The 14,558-nt window shown below is 52.6% G+C and overlaps 1 protein-coding gene across 1 annotated transcript in view; it reads right to left on the bottom strand.

The window, feature by feature from the left end:
* Positions 1-11,222: 11,222 nt before the first annotated feature.
* The window catches only part of LOC140856284 (probable bifunctional riboflavin biosynthesis protein RIBA 2, chloroplastic), a 5,509-nt gene continuing 2,173 nt past the window's right edge, over positions 11,223-14,558 (bottom strand). The window contains 6 exon segments of the mRNA XM_073253400.1: positions 11,223-11,859; positions 13,301-13,560; positions 13,563-13,596; positions 13,852-13,874; positions 13,877-13,906; positions 13,909-13,979. Of these exon segments, the coding sequence (XP_073109501.1) occupies positions 11,608-11,859; positions 13,301-13,560; positions 13,563-13,596; positions 13,852-13,874; positions 13,877-13,906; positions 13,909-13,979 (670 nt within the window). The 3' untranslated portion in view covers positions 11,223-11,607.

Below are 14,558 nucleotides of genomic sequence, written 5' to 3'. Positions count from 1 at the left end.
GGTGGAGATTCGGGCCCCTCTGTTGGTCGGCGAGTCTTACGTGAGTCGGCCATCAGACTTTCAGGTTCAGTCGGTCGGAAAAAGTATACCCGACCGACACATCCTCAGTCGGTTGGGGGCCGTTAATTGGCCGGTGATGGCGTCTGCCGGTCGGTCGCTCCGGCTGTCGGTCGGTCGGTCGGTCCCTCCGGCCGTCAGTCGGTCGGTCGGTCGGTCCCTCCGACCGTCAGTCGGTCGGTCGGTCCCTCCGCCTGTCGGTCGGTCGGTCCCTCCGGCCGTCAGTCGGTCGGTCGGTCCCTCCGGCCACCGGTCGGACGGTCGGTGAGTATTCCCCAACAGTTGCCCCCCTCCACTCCTGAGTCAGACGGTGAGCTGGCCGATGCCTTTATTTGGGCAGCAACCCCGGGCGAAAAGGAGTGGATTCGTCGTATGCCAAATTCCGACCGTACCGCAGGTTGATACGATGTCAGGCGTCTCATGCATGCCGAGCGATTCGCTGGCGTCAGACGTCTAGTCGGTGTCAGATGTCCCGTCTGCGTCAGGAGGTCGGGTGCCGGACGATTCGGCGTCAGACGACCGGATATCCGGCGCCTTCTGGGGAACGCAGACCGTCGCGGTGCGCTGTCAGGCGTCCCATCGGGAACGCGAATCGCCACGGGCGCTTTAATTCGGAACCGCGGCCCCGTTTGCCACGTGTCGGAGGTGGTTGGGCCGGCGCCCCTCGCATTTAATGAGGGCAGTGCGGCCGTCCCGGGATGGGCGCGCCGAATCATCAGGCCGAAAGGAGGGCCCGGAGGCCACCACGTGTCGCACATCCGTGAGTCCTCGGTCGGCGTGGGGGCATCTCGACCGTCGGTCGGCCCTATATATATAGGATCATCCGGACCCAGGACCTCATTGTTGACGTTTTGCTGCAGAAACTCTGCCCGGGCGATCTCTCAGTCGTCGCCGGCAGTCGTCTTTCCTCCCAAAAGGGTTCATTGCCGGTTCGTGGACTTCCCTTCCTCTTCTTCTTCTTCCTCTTTGCTTCTTCTTCCTCTTTGCTTCTTCCTCTTCTTGTTCGGTTCTGGTGCAATGGCCGGAAATCCGACTCGGGGAGCTCGGTCGGGAAATCCGACCGATGACTCCCGGTCGACTCCGGAAGTTGAGGTTTCCTCGCTTTCGGGGCCGAACGTTGATCGGCTTCGGGAGCAGTATCGCATCCCGGAGCAGTTTCAACTCTCCGCCCCAGGGGCCGACGGTCGGATTAACAACCCTCCGTCGGGCCAACTGGCGCTGTATGTCGAAGATCTTCGCGCGGGTCTTCGGCTCCTGATTCCGAAGTTCGTCCGGAATCTGCTGAATTATTACGGACTTTGTCCGGCGCAACTGGCGCCGAACTCTGTCCGACTGATAATCAGTTTCGCGCTGTTGTGTCAGCTTTTGCCGACCAACCCTCGTATTTCGCTCTTCCGGGCATTCTTTGTGCTCCGACCCCACCCTAAGGCCCGAGGGTGGTGGCTCTTCAACCCCCGGAAGGGTCTTTCCTTCATCACTGGTCTTCCATCGTCCATCCATGGGTGGAAGAACCAGTTTTTCTTCGTCTCATCTCCATCCTCTTGGGGCTTCCCTTCCCACTGAGGCGTGCCCCGAACCGAAGCAAATGACAACAGCCGGGTGGAGGCGGACGACCGGGAGGACTTCCACCGACTTAAAGATATGTCGGTCCCGAAGCAGAGGGAGCTTGTTACCGAACAAGCTCTCTATGACGCCGGCCTGAGCTTGGTCCCCCGACTAGGTATCGCCCGATCCCCCGGTCCTCTTTTCATTCGGCCCTTTGTCTGGCTCTTTGATTAACATATCTGTCGGTATCGCAGGGACACCTCCAAGGATGCGGCCAACCGACGCCGAGATTCGGCAGTATGCGGCAAGGAAGAGGCCGGCATCGGGGGCAGGACCTTCGCGTCCTCCGAAGAAGCCCACTCCAGCGGCGCCGACCGTCGAAGCGTCGGCGATCGATCAATCGGAGCCGGTGATAGCGCTCGCGGCTCCGGTAGCGCACCCGGAGGAGAGGCCGGTGGAAGAAGCGGTCGAAGGGACATCGGCGGCTTCGCCGGCAGCGGTGGAGTCGAATGACGTTCGGGAAACCGAACATCATCCGGCGGCGTCTGTGGCCGCAACGGGGGGTGCCGGTTCAACCTTGAGCATCCCCTCCCTGCCGGTTCCGTCAGTCGGGGCGGCCGATCGAGGGAAGGCCCCGATGGACCCCGCAGACGACACAAGGTCGGGGAGTCGCACTATGCCGCCTAGCGCACAGTTCTCCGAAGGGGCGTCGGCGTTGGCCGACCACAACCTGGCCAGGAGGCTATGCTAGGGAATCCTCCTCCCGGCCGACGTGGAGGCATTGAGGTCTCGGCAAGTGACCAAGATGTTGTCTTCGTTCTACCCGACCATGGTCGAGGTAAGTCTTGTTTCGCCTCCTTTTTCCTTAGAATTTTCGTCACTTTGTTTTCCTGACGAAACACTTGCGTCGGCAGCTGATCTACACCATGTCGGAGCTTGAAGCCGGATACCGGAGGTTCGGGAACGTCCGGGCGGCTTGGAAGGAAAGATCGGCGGCGGCCGAAGCCGACCGAGCAATGTTGGTCGACCACCTAAAGCAGTCGGCCGACCGGGAGGCCAAGTTGGTAGACGAAGTCTCTCGGCTCGGGTCCGAGCTAAGGTCGGCCAAAAAAGAAGCCAAACGCAAGGGCCGGACCGTGCATCGTCTGCGGCGCGAGCGGGATGGCATTGCCGTCGAACTTGAAGGCGAGCGCGAGCAGCTTCGGGTCAGCCTGGAGAAGCTCGCCAAAGCCGAGGAGGATCTATCGATTGCCCAGGCTGACGCCGACATAGCGAAGGCAGAAGCAGAGTCGGCAAAGGACTCGCTCGACCGGGCAGAGGAGGAAGCAAGGTCGGCGAAGGAGTCGGCAAGCCGGGCGGTGGAGGACTTCTGTGCCACCGATCAATACCGGGAGGAGATGCTGGAGTCCGGCTTCGCGTCGTACCGGGTGGGGTATGAGGATGGTCGGGATGCGGTCCATGCCTTGTACCCGGAGCTGGACCTCAGCAGTATCGTCCCGTCGGGGGCCGAGGAGCAGGCCACCGAGGAGATGGCCGACCAGCCATCGGGAGGCGTCGTCGTGGCGGAGGAAGCCGTCCCGGAGCAAGTGGCGCCGACTGCCAGTCCCCCGCCGACCGACGGTCCTGCTTCGACCGTCGACCCAGCGCCGATCGTGGTCGATACACCAGTTATCCCCGATCTTCCGTCGGTCGAGGAGATCGACTCAGAGGGATGATCGCGGCCTTGCCGACTTTAGTTTCTTTTGTCTTTTCCTTCTTTAGAGCACTTGTAATCGGGCTTCGACCCGACTTTGTAAACTTCCTTTTGACTTTGAATGAAAACTTCCTTTACTTTTTCCTCTGCTCAGTCTTCTTCTTGTGTATTGTTGAATGTCTTCGTAAGTCACTAACTCATGTAAGTCGCTAACTCATATAGGTCGGTTAGGACGTTCGGCAACTCGTGCCACCACGAAGGTAGAGTAAGTCCCGACTTTGGATCGGCCTTTGATAGTCAAGGTCGTCAGTCGGGCACGTCTGTTGAGTCGGGAGCCGACCGACCGTGGTAAAGGTTTGGTAGTCGGGTCCCCTCTGACGCGTTCAGTTGAATGTCGTCCGACGCATTCGGTCGAGGGAGCACCGATAAGTCGGACCCCGATACCCTTGTGTCGGGTATACTTACTGCGCCTCGCGATATACGGTGGTAAGCCGAATATCTTCCGGCCGGCCGTAGCCCGGTCGGTGAATCATGAATGCGACTGAGGTCGCATTGTGCGATAGACGGTGGTAAGCCGAATATCCTTCGACCGGCCGTAGCTCGGTCGGGAGTCGCGACGTCGGTCGCGCAGGCATTTCGTCTTTCTTTGGTCGGGGCCCGATCGGCGTGTTAGCCGATGGTCTGGCCCGAAAGTTCGACCGTAGAAGGAGTGTCAACTCCCGTCAATATAGATGCATCAGTCCTCGTAAGAGTCCGATGTGTCGTCGAAGGAGTGTAGCTCCTATCCATATGGATGCATCGATCCTTGTAAGAGTCCGATGCGTCACCGACGGTAGGGTCGTCGGTTTCAGGCGGATACCAAGTCCAAGTCGGCATGTCGGGGCTTGACCTTGGCGAGCGCCGATCGTTAGTCGAAGAGTTAAAACTCCGAGATTTCAAACTGGATTTGTATTCCGACTGGTCAAGTACAGAGTTCATTGGTAGTACAATTTCAGGTTGTCGGCATTCCACGTTCGGGGGATGGGTTTCCCTTCAAGGGTCTCCAGTCGGTAGGCTCTCGGACCATAGGTGTCTGCTACCTTGTAGGGCCCTTCCCAGTTCGGAGCCAGCTTCCCTTGGTCCAGGGGCTTCGAGACCTCTGCCTTCCTCAGGACCAAGTCGCCAGGCCTGAAGAGCTTTGGTCTGACCTTGGCATTGTAATACCGAGCAACCTTCTGTCGGTACGAAGCCATGCGAATTTGAGCCTCGTTTCGCAGTTCTGGGAGGAGGTCTAGGTCGGCCCTTCGACAATCGGAGTTGTCCGGCTCTTGATACCGCTCGACCCTTGAAGACGGTAGTCCAATCTCGAGTGGGATCATAGCCTCCGTCCCGTAGGCCAAGCTGAAAGGCGACTCTCCGGTCGGAATGCGTGGGGTCATTCGGTAAGCCCACAGGACGGAGCCTAGCTCGTCGACCCAGAGGCCTTTGGCTTCATTCAGTCGGGTTTTGAGTCCGTGGAGTAAGGTCCGGTTGGTCACCTCGACTTCGCCGTTGGACTGTGAGTGCCCGACTGAAGTCAGTCGGTGCGTGATGTGGAACCTGGCGCCGAAGTCCTTGAAGTCTTGGTTGTCGAACTACCGTCCATTGTCGGTGATGATAGTATGCGGCAACCCGAACCTGAAGATGATGGATTTTTGGACAAAGTCCTCCATCTTCCGCTTGATGATCTGCGCCAAGGGTTCGGCCTCCACCCACTTGGTGAAGTAGTCGATGGCGACAACTATGAACTTTCTTTGACCCGATGCTGGAGAAAAAGGGCCGAGAATATCGACCCCCCACTGAGCGAAGGGCCATGGAGCAACAATAGGAGCGATTTGGCTGGCCGGTTGATGTTGAATGTTGGCGTACTTCTGACAAGGTTCGCACCTCCGAACCAACTCGGCCGCGTCCTTCCTCATGGTGGGCCAGTAGTAACCCTGTCGCAGGACTTTGTAGGCCAGGGACTTGCCCCCCAAGTGATTCCCGCAGATCCCTTCGTGCACCTCTCGGAGAGCATAGTCGGCGTCGGTCGGTCTCAAGCACCTAAGCAAGGGGAGCGAGAACGACCTCTTATAGAGTCGGCCGTCCATGATCACATATTGGGAGGCCGACCATCGGAGCCGCTTGGCCTCCGCGGGATCCTCGGGGCCGATCCCGTCGGTCAAATACCGAACGATCAGATCCATCCAGCTCGGTTCGGCCGTTAGTTGCTGTACTTCTTCGACCTGGTCGATGCTCAACCGCTCGAGGTTCTCCACGAACGTCCGACCCAAAGAGTCGAAAGCCGAAGTCGCCAGTCTGGAGAGTGCGTCGGCACGGGCGTTCTCCGACCTAGGGATGTGGGAAATTTCAAAATACCTGAGGCGTGCTACGAGGTCCTTCACTTTCTGAAGGTATTTGATCATGGTCGGATCTCGCACCTCGAATTCGCCCCTGACCTGCCCCACGATCAGCTGAGAGTCGGAGAATGCCCGGAGACTGTCGACGCCCAGTTCCCTCGCCATCCTCAAGCCAGCGAGGAGTGCTTCGTATTCGGCTTGATTGTTGGAGGCCTTGAAGTCGAATCGGAGGGCGTACTCGGTAACCACCCCATCCGAATTTGTGAGCAGGAGCCCGGCCCCGCTCCCCCGAACATTTGAAGCTCCGTCGATATGCAGTACCCAGGTGGAGACCGGATCTGGCTCGGAGATCGTGTCTCGTCCCGGGTCCGCAGCTCCCGACCCTTGGTCGGTTGTCGGGCACTCGACGATGAAGTCGGCCAAGACCTGAGCCTTCAAGGCAGGGTGCGGTCGGTACTGAATGTCGAACTCGCTGAGCTTCATCGTCCACTTTGCCAGTCATCCAGATGTATCCGATCGGCGCAATATCGCCCTCAGGGGCTGGTTGGTGAGAACCACTATGGCATGAGCCTGGAAGTATGGACTGAGTCGTTGTGCGGAGACGGTCAGGGTGAAAATCATCTTTTCCGTCTTCGAATATCTGGCTTCGGCACCGTGGAGCACCTTGCTGGTATAGTAGATAGGCTGATGGGTTCGGTTCTCGTTTTCTCGGACGAGCACCGAACTGACCGCCTCAGAAGATATGGTCAAGTAGAGATACAAGGTCTCTCCGACCTGCGGCTTTACGAGCAGCGGTGGGGAAGTCAAGTACTTCTTCAGGTCTTCGAAGGCCCGTTGGCACTCATTCGACCAAGAAAAATCATTTGCCTGGCGCAAAGTTTTGAAAAACGGGAGGCACCTTTCAGCTGATCGAAAAATGAATCGGCTAAGAGCGACGATTTTTCTGTTCAGCTGTTGGACCTCCTTCTTGGTGTTCGGATGACGCATGTCGAGGATCGCCTTTATTTTCTCAAGGTTGGCCTCAATCCCTCTCTGAGAAACGAGGAATCCGAGGAACTTCCCTGAGGTCACTCCAAAAGCGCACTTGGTCGGATTGAGCTTCATTCGGTGTCGTCGTAGAGTGCGGAAGGTCTCCTCGAGATCCCGAACATGATCCGGGATCTGCGCACTTTTCACCAGCATGTCGTCCACGTACACCTCCATGTTGCGCCCGATTTAGTCTTTAAAGACCTTATTGACAAGTCGCTGGTAGGTGGCGCCGGCGTTCTTCAGTCCGAAGGGCATCACCCGATAACAGTAGAGGCCCTTGGGAGTCACGAAGGCAGTGTGCTCCTCGTCTTCAGGCGCCATCCGGATCTGATTGTATCCGACGAAGGCGTCCATGAAGCTGAGCAGTCGAAATCCGGACGTCGCGTCCACCAGCTAGTCGATCGTTGGGAGTGAAAAGCTATCTTTTGGGCAGGCTCGGTTCAGGTCGGTATAGTGGATGCAAATCCTCCACTTCCCGTTGGCTTTTTTGACCATGACAACATTGGCGAGCCAATCGGGATACGTGGATTCTCGGATGAAGCTCGCTTCGAGTAGCTTGTCCACTTCTTCGTCGATGGCCCTCTGTTTCTCTGGAGTGAAGGACCTTTTCTTCTGCCTCACCGGCCTCATCGTTGAGTCGATGTTGAGTCGGTGGGTTATTGTCTCTGGGGGGATGCCCGACATATCGACTGCCGACCAAGCAAATATGTCGGCATTGGCCGTCAGCAGCTCCGTCAATCGTCGTCGTTCGGGGTCGGGCAATTGAGACCCGACCCATACCTTCCGATCAGGATTTTTCGCTATCGGGATCGCCACGAGCTGCTCGGCCGGCAATCCCCGCTCTTCCTCCTCCCGTTGGTCCAGCTTGTCGATCGTCAGTGAGCCCTTCAACTCGTCATTTTGAGCGGAGATCTGGAAGCATCGTCGGGCGAGCTGTTGATCCCCGTGCATCTCCCCGACCCCATTTTTGGTCGGGAACCGAACGAGAAGATGGTACGTCGAGACGATTGCCTTGAGGGCGTTTAGTCCGGGTCGTCCAAGTATGGCGTTGTAGGCCGAAGGTACTTGGACGACCGCAAAAGTTAAGTGGACCGGTGCTTTGCCGTGGTTCGGTGCCGGCCGTCACAGGCAGGGTAATTTCTCCTTCCATCGTGACAGCGTCCCCGGCAGAGCCGATCAAGGGCATAGAGACCCTCTTAAGCCGGTCGGTTGACAGTTGCATCCGGGAGAAGGTCGAGTAAAACAAAATATTGGTCGAACTTCCATTATCAACAAAAATTCTTTTTACATCATAGTTTGCTATTGTTGCCGAAACAACAACAGCATCATCGTGGGGAGTTTGGATGCCCCGAACGTCTTCCTCCGTAAAAGTGATTATGTCGTCCGGGCGTGACTTTTTCGTCGGCTCCCCTCCCGCAGACGTCCCCGGGCCCAGCCACTTGGAGATCATGTTGATGACTCCGGCCGTCGGCTGATTAGTCGCCGCTTCTTCAGTCGGCCGGGGTCGTCGATCGGCAACTGGTTGGGTCGGCGGGTCCTTCCAAAATTTATCGAGATACCCCCGACGGATGAGGGCTTCGATCTCATCCTTAAGCTGGATGCACTGCTCGGTGTTGTGACCGTGGCCTCGGTGAAATCGGCAGTACTTCCGACGGTCGAGGCCTTTTGCCTTCAGAGGCGGAGGCCGTCGCAGGTATTCCTTCCCCTCGATCTCCATTAGAATCTGTGCACGAGGAGCGGAGAGAGGAGTGTAGGAGTCATACCTGGGGCGTGTCGGCCTTGGAGTCTGTTGTCGGGGTGACTTTTGGTTTCGTCGGCGGTGGCGAGACCCGACTTTCGGTCGGGGGCTTGCTGGGTTCGGCGGGTTCCCGACCCTTCCTCCGCTTCTCCTTCGGGCCTCTGGGTTCGGCCAAGCGTCGGTCGGAAGCTCCTTCATCCGCGCGCATGTACTTGTATGCGCGCTCCAGCAGCTCGGCGTACGTTCGGGGGAGGGTCTTGTCCAGAGAGTAGGTAAATCGGAACGCCCTCAGCCCCCGCTTCATGGCTGAGATAGCCATGTCTTCGTTGAGGTCCCGGACCTCAAGCGTGGCCGTGTTGAATCGCGCCACGAAGTGTCAGAGTGTCTCATTTTCCCCCTGTTTAAGGGAGAAAAGGCTGTCCGACGTTCGCGGCGGCTTCCGGCTGGTGCTGAAGTGGGCCACGAAGGAGTGCTCGAGCTGCCTGAAGGAGTGGATACTCTCCGATCGGAGACCGGAGTACCAGGCCCTGGCAGCCTTGCGGAGTGTGGCGGGGAAGCTGATGCAAAAAAGAGCGTCGGTTGCCCCTTGGATCGTCATGAGAGCTTTGTAGCTCTCAAGGTGGTCGATCGGGTCGGTGGAGCCGTCGTATGGCTCCACGTGTGCATCTTGAACCGACTGAAAATCGGTTCGTCGAGAACTAGTCGGGAGAGAGGTTGGGCGGTCTGGAAGTCGACGTCGTTCGAAGATTTCTGGCCGTTTACCTGCAACTGCGCAAGCCGACGGTCGATTTTCTCGAACCTGCGCTCGTAGTCGTCTGTCCGTCGGTGCTGGAAAACCCCAGGAGTGGAGTCTCCGGAAGATTCCGACAGGGAGGCGGACGGCGTTCGCGGTCGCTTCTCCTTCCTCGCCCGTTCCAGCAGAGAAGGAGAGGGCTACTGGGACCGTCGGTCATCGTGCCATGGCCGTCCCTCCTCCTCTCCGTGGGAGCGCTGTTGCGGGCGCTCGTGCGGAGGCAACGGGGATCGGCGCGGGCGTCGGCGGCTGCTCCTGGAGGGCATCGGACGGGCCGCCGGTTGTTGCTGGAGGCTCTTGACCGCGTCCGTCAGTACGGTCATCTGCCGTACGATGGCCGCGATCTGCGCCTCCGTGGTCACCGCGGGGTGTGGAGAGCTGGGCTCCGCCGCTGAGGGTGGCGGGGAGGCCTCTTCCCGACGGGAAGAGCACCTCGCCGACCCGGTGATCCTCGATCGCTGGGCTCTTGTCTTTGTCATCGTTCCCCCCTACCTGGCGTGCCAATCTGTTGCGGCCAATCGCCTCGTCGTCTGATCGCTGTGGGGAACGAGCGCCTGCAAAAAGGGAAGTCCACACTGACCGGAGGCAGCTCCGGCGGGGACCCTCCGACGGTCAAGTCAGAGAGGTGACTGGGCAACAGTGAAATGAAGACAGAGAGCTCAATCGAGAAAGAGAGAGAGAGAAGCGAGCCTGTGGTTCTTAAGTCGAGAAGTCGGGGATCCTTTGCACTGTTGCCTTCCCCGATTTATATAGTGGAGCACGGTATGCGCCTCATTAATGGCGCAGACAATTGAGGAATTGTCAACTCACTGTAGACTGTCAGAGTCGCCGTAAAAGTGTCATGTCGCCGTTGGGGCTGTCAAATCACTAGGGTTGACAATGCCCTAGGCGGGACAATGGCCCCTAATGGCAGTGCCGCATGTTGCTGTCAGAACTGACAAGCCTGGCGGCTGTACGGCGATCGGAGGAGTCGACCGACCCTAGGTCGGTGGCCAGCTGAGTGGCGTCGGGCCCCTCTGTTGGTCGGCGAGTCTTGCGTGAGTCGGCCAACAGACTTCTAGGTTCAGTCGGTCGGAAAAAGTATGTCCGACCGACATATCCTCAGTCGGTTGTCGGCTGTTAGTTGGCCGGTCGGTCCCTCCGGCCGTCGGTCGGTCGGTCGGTCCCTCCGATCGTCGGTCGGTCGGTGGGTGGGTATTCCCCAACACTTTCCATCACAAATTTGGGTGCTTTCGAATTGCTTGCGCCTTGCAGTCATCTTGCATGCCTGAACTTGCTTTCAGCTGGAGGTTGAGATAAAGGTATCCTAGGTGCAAATTTATGGTTGAGAACCAAGAAGACATCAAGTTGTCCCACAACTGAATAGCTTAATCATATACCTTCTTGCAGTAATAAAGCTAGGTAGGCACTCATTCCCCTTCTTTCCCTCTTCAGCTCTAAAAATTTGAAACTCAAGATTAAGAGATCCTACAGAGCTATAGTCAATCATATTTACGTGATACGGTACGTCCCAGTTCTTCCCCATGTCATACTGCTGCCTACCATGACGGGTCTGGCCGTCTGGGCACAGTAACAAGCGAAGGGCAAATTCTACACTCAGATGTACCTGTCACGGATGGTGTTGTCAACCCTTGACCCCGCATAAGTTTGCAGGAAGATCGTCCAGACTTCGAAGGAGATGCTTAGAAGGGAAGAAAAAGAAAGAACAAAAATGTTATCGGCGCAAAGGCTCTGCTAGGTATTTGAAGGACCCAGAGTTGAAATCCAACCCAGCTTTCATTCAGGAGGAGGTTATCATCAATTTCCTAGCAAGCGAATTTCAATTTCTTAGCAAGCGAATTTCATGTTGATGGCAGACAAATAATGCTGTAAAGCCATCCTTTCTTCCTACGTTGTTACCAGCATTTGCCAATATCGCGAAGCAACGGGTGTGTGCGCGTGCGTGAGAGAGAGAGAGAGAGAGATTTTGGTAAAATTAAACAAATCAAAGTTTACCATAAATAACAAAAGTAGAGAAGAAAGAACATATTTTATTTGTAACTGTCTAGCATGTCTTGTTGTACATGATGAAATCACAAGAAATTATTAAACCATGCAGCTATATGGTAATGTATGTTCGACCAACTTGCTTTGGTGAAAAGAATAACTTCACTGTAACCTATCTACATCAGCAACAAGAAGAAACTAGACTGCAGATAAATGCAAGTCAACATAAGTTTCATGCAAGAATACACTACTGAATGGTTGTCTGCATCAAATTTTGGAATAACATCAGTAAATCCAAAACCAAACAAATGCAACGTGAGGGGAAAAAATTCCGTCAAGTCTTTTCACTCAAAAGTTTATTTTGTTGGTCAATAAATTCAACATTGACTTCAGTTCCAACCGACGCAATTTAGGAGGCCGGATGTTGTCCATTGCTACGAGTACTGTCAACCCAACCGGTGAGGCAACCATTGAATTCAGAACCATAGATATGGCCCATTTTAATCCTCTTTGTCTCCAAGTATCTTCGATTATCCTTGGTTATTGGAGTTAACAAGGGAACCCTGCCTGCCACGCTTAAACCATATCCTTTAAGCCCAGTATACTTTGCAGGGTTGTTTGTCATCAGTTTCATTGTCCGAACACCTAGATCCCGTAATATCTGTGAAAAAAGAATTTATTTCAGAAAATTTAAACTGATAGCTATGGGAAAAATCAAACATGGTAAATGTATCACCACAAACTGATATGGATATTAGCGAGACTTGAATAATCAGAACACTGATGGTATTAACAAGACAATCAGCAATGTCCCGAAACATCAAATCAATCTCCAGCATGGAATACTCAAACCATATAACCCTATTCGAATAATCGCTTCTGAACAACATTGGAAAAAATAAAATCATACTGACACTTAATATGACAATGAATTGTGATGTGCCAAGGAAGAAAGTCAGGAAAATTTTGGTAGGAATAGAAGAAACAAAAGTAGGAGATGCAAAAGTTCCAGAAATGAAGGGAGGACATACAGATGACGAAGTAGAAGAAACATGAATAATAAAGGAGGAAAAGAAAAATTAGAAGAAAAGAAATTCCTTTTCAGTGAAATATAGGTTTACCAATAATGTTAAAAGGACAGGAATTGGGACTTGCCATAATCCTGAATGCCCTACATGATTGGGAATAGGTCATGAAAAAATTGAAATTTCCAAATTATGAATACTTGCATCTGCTTGGCACCATGCAAGCACTAAGAGGAGCCAAATCCAGGTATAACTCCTCCAGACTAGGTATTTGTTACCTTGATGATGCGGTCAGGAAGCAGAAACAGACAAGCAGTATTGCTCTATAATAGCAAAGTCAGCAATCCATTTACCACAACACATCAACTTCTGAACACCTCCTAAAGTAAGAGGGAGAACATCCACTCTTAACATATTCACATAAAAATCATCATCCAATTAACTTACGTTTTTTTTTTTTCCAAATTTGGAGGAAGATACGACAAGAATAAATGAATGGTTTACTAAAGAGATGAAACAACAACGATCTAAAGGATGGGGTGATAATTTCAATTAAATATTTACCAAACAACTGAAATTATAAAGATCAAGGTCTGTCATATTGAGCCATACTGACTCGTACCACCTCTACTGTAGTGTACCAGTAAGGTACCTGCACAGTACCGAGGTTCAGTTGGCCATGTGAGCCTAATTGATCTGTATTGATCTAAATTGAGCCGAACCATCCCATATTACCTGGTTTCCAGTGGTACCATAGTTAGGAGTGAGAAAAAAAATTGTTGGAATCTATGTCAGTACAGGGTGCATATCGTACTGACCATATTGGTACCGAACTGATAATATAACAGTACAGTTCCTGATATTGACTTTGTGGATCTTGATAAAAATGCATAGAATGAATGACAGAAGAAATGAATTGATGGAAATAATTAAGTAAAATAAAAAAGGAAGAGGCTGATGTGGCATCTAATACTTTCAAGGCATAAAATAAGCTATTTGTACATATTTTCCTTCAAAAATAATTGTCAAGACCTAAGTTATTTTCACACTCAAAAACCTTAGTAGTTATCACCTTACCTGGGCACCAATACCATATTCCCGTGAATCCACAGGCAATCCTAATTCCTCATTAGCTTCAACAGTATCACGCCCATCATCCTGTAAGTTGTATGCACGAAGCTTGTGACCCAAGCCAATACCCCTTCCTTCATGTCCGCGAAGATAAACTAATACACCTCTCCCAGCCTTCTCAATCATCTCCATTGCCAGGGCCAGCTGATTTCCACAATCACATCTGGCTGATCCAAATATGTCCCCCGTAAGGCACTCAGAATGCACCTCACTAGGATATCCTGACCATCTCCAATATCACCCTGTTAACATTATGAACACAAAAAAAATGTAAATAATCAAAATACAACATAAGAAATAAAAATGGTAGCTTTAAATAAGCATCTAATAGATGAGGGATGAGGACTTAATATAATTAAGTCACCCGTAAAAGATAAATTTGCTTTCAGAACCAATTCTAGCATCTACTTTTAGTGATCAATGATCAGGATACACTCAGGAAACGACACATGGATAATATGTAATTTTGACTATTTCCGCTGTACAAGGATACTTACTTTAACCATAGCAATATGCTCCATCCATCAAGCAATGATCTGTAACAGTAGGCCCGAACAGAACCCACTTTAGGGGCAAACGTGCAACAGAAGCCCGTTCCACCAACTTGTCTCTTTTTCTTCTATATCTGCCATATTAGTTGATGTCAGCACTTGTTTAATGGCAAAAGACAGGACTAAAAGGAAACTTCAAGAGTGTGTCATGTTCCAGGATAGTAACACCCATCTATTATAGCATCGCAGTCAAGACTGACGGGTTAACTAAATCTCCACACCTCAGGTTCAAAAGACATCTTCTCCAAAGAGGAGAATCATAACAGAATTGAGTTGATAAAAAATAATGCTCGGGAACAATTCAAAACATGCTGAAGCATGGATGGTAAATCTTTTTTTTCCCCACGAGTCCGTGATCTCTAAGAATGTAGGGTGCACCGTTCACAGATAGCTATGTGAACATCAAAACTATACCCAAGGTAGATCCGCAGAATATATTATCATTAAATAAATAAACATGAATTTACTTTCAAAAGGAAAGAAGACTCTCACGGTTTAAATTTTCTACCAAACTTGAACCAAAATCAGAACTTTTCAGTTTTGGTCAAAAAAATCAAAATTGCAGTTGGTTCCGGAGTTTTTTGCTGAAATTGTCTCATTGAATAAACATATTATACACATAAGCAATTTACATTAACCTTTTGTTATTTTTT

The sequence above is a fragment of the Elaeis guineensis genome, chromosome 3 (assembly GCF_000442705.2).
Source record: "Elaeis guineensis isolate ETL-2024a chromosome 3, EG11, whole genome shotgun sequence".
NCBI lineage: Eukaryota > Viridiplantae > Streptophyta > Magnoliopsida > Arecales > Arecaceae > Elaeis > Elaeis guineensis.
Note: the sequence above shows the minus strand (reverse complement) of the source record. Positions and strands in the feature narration are given on the sequence as shown.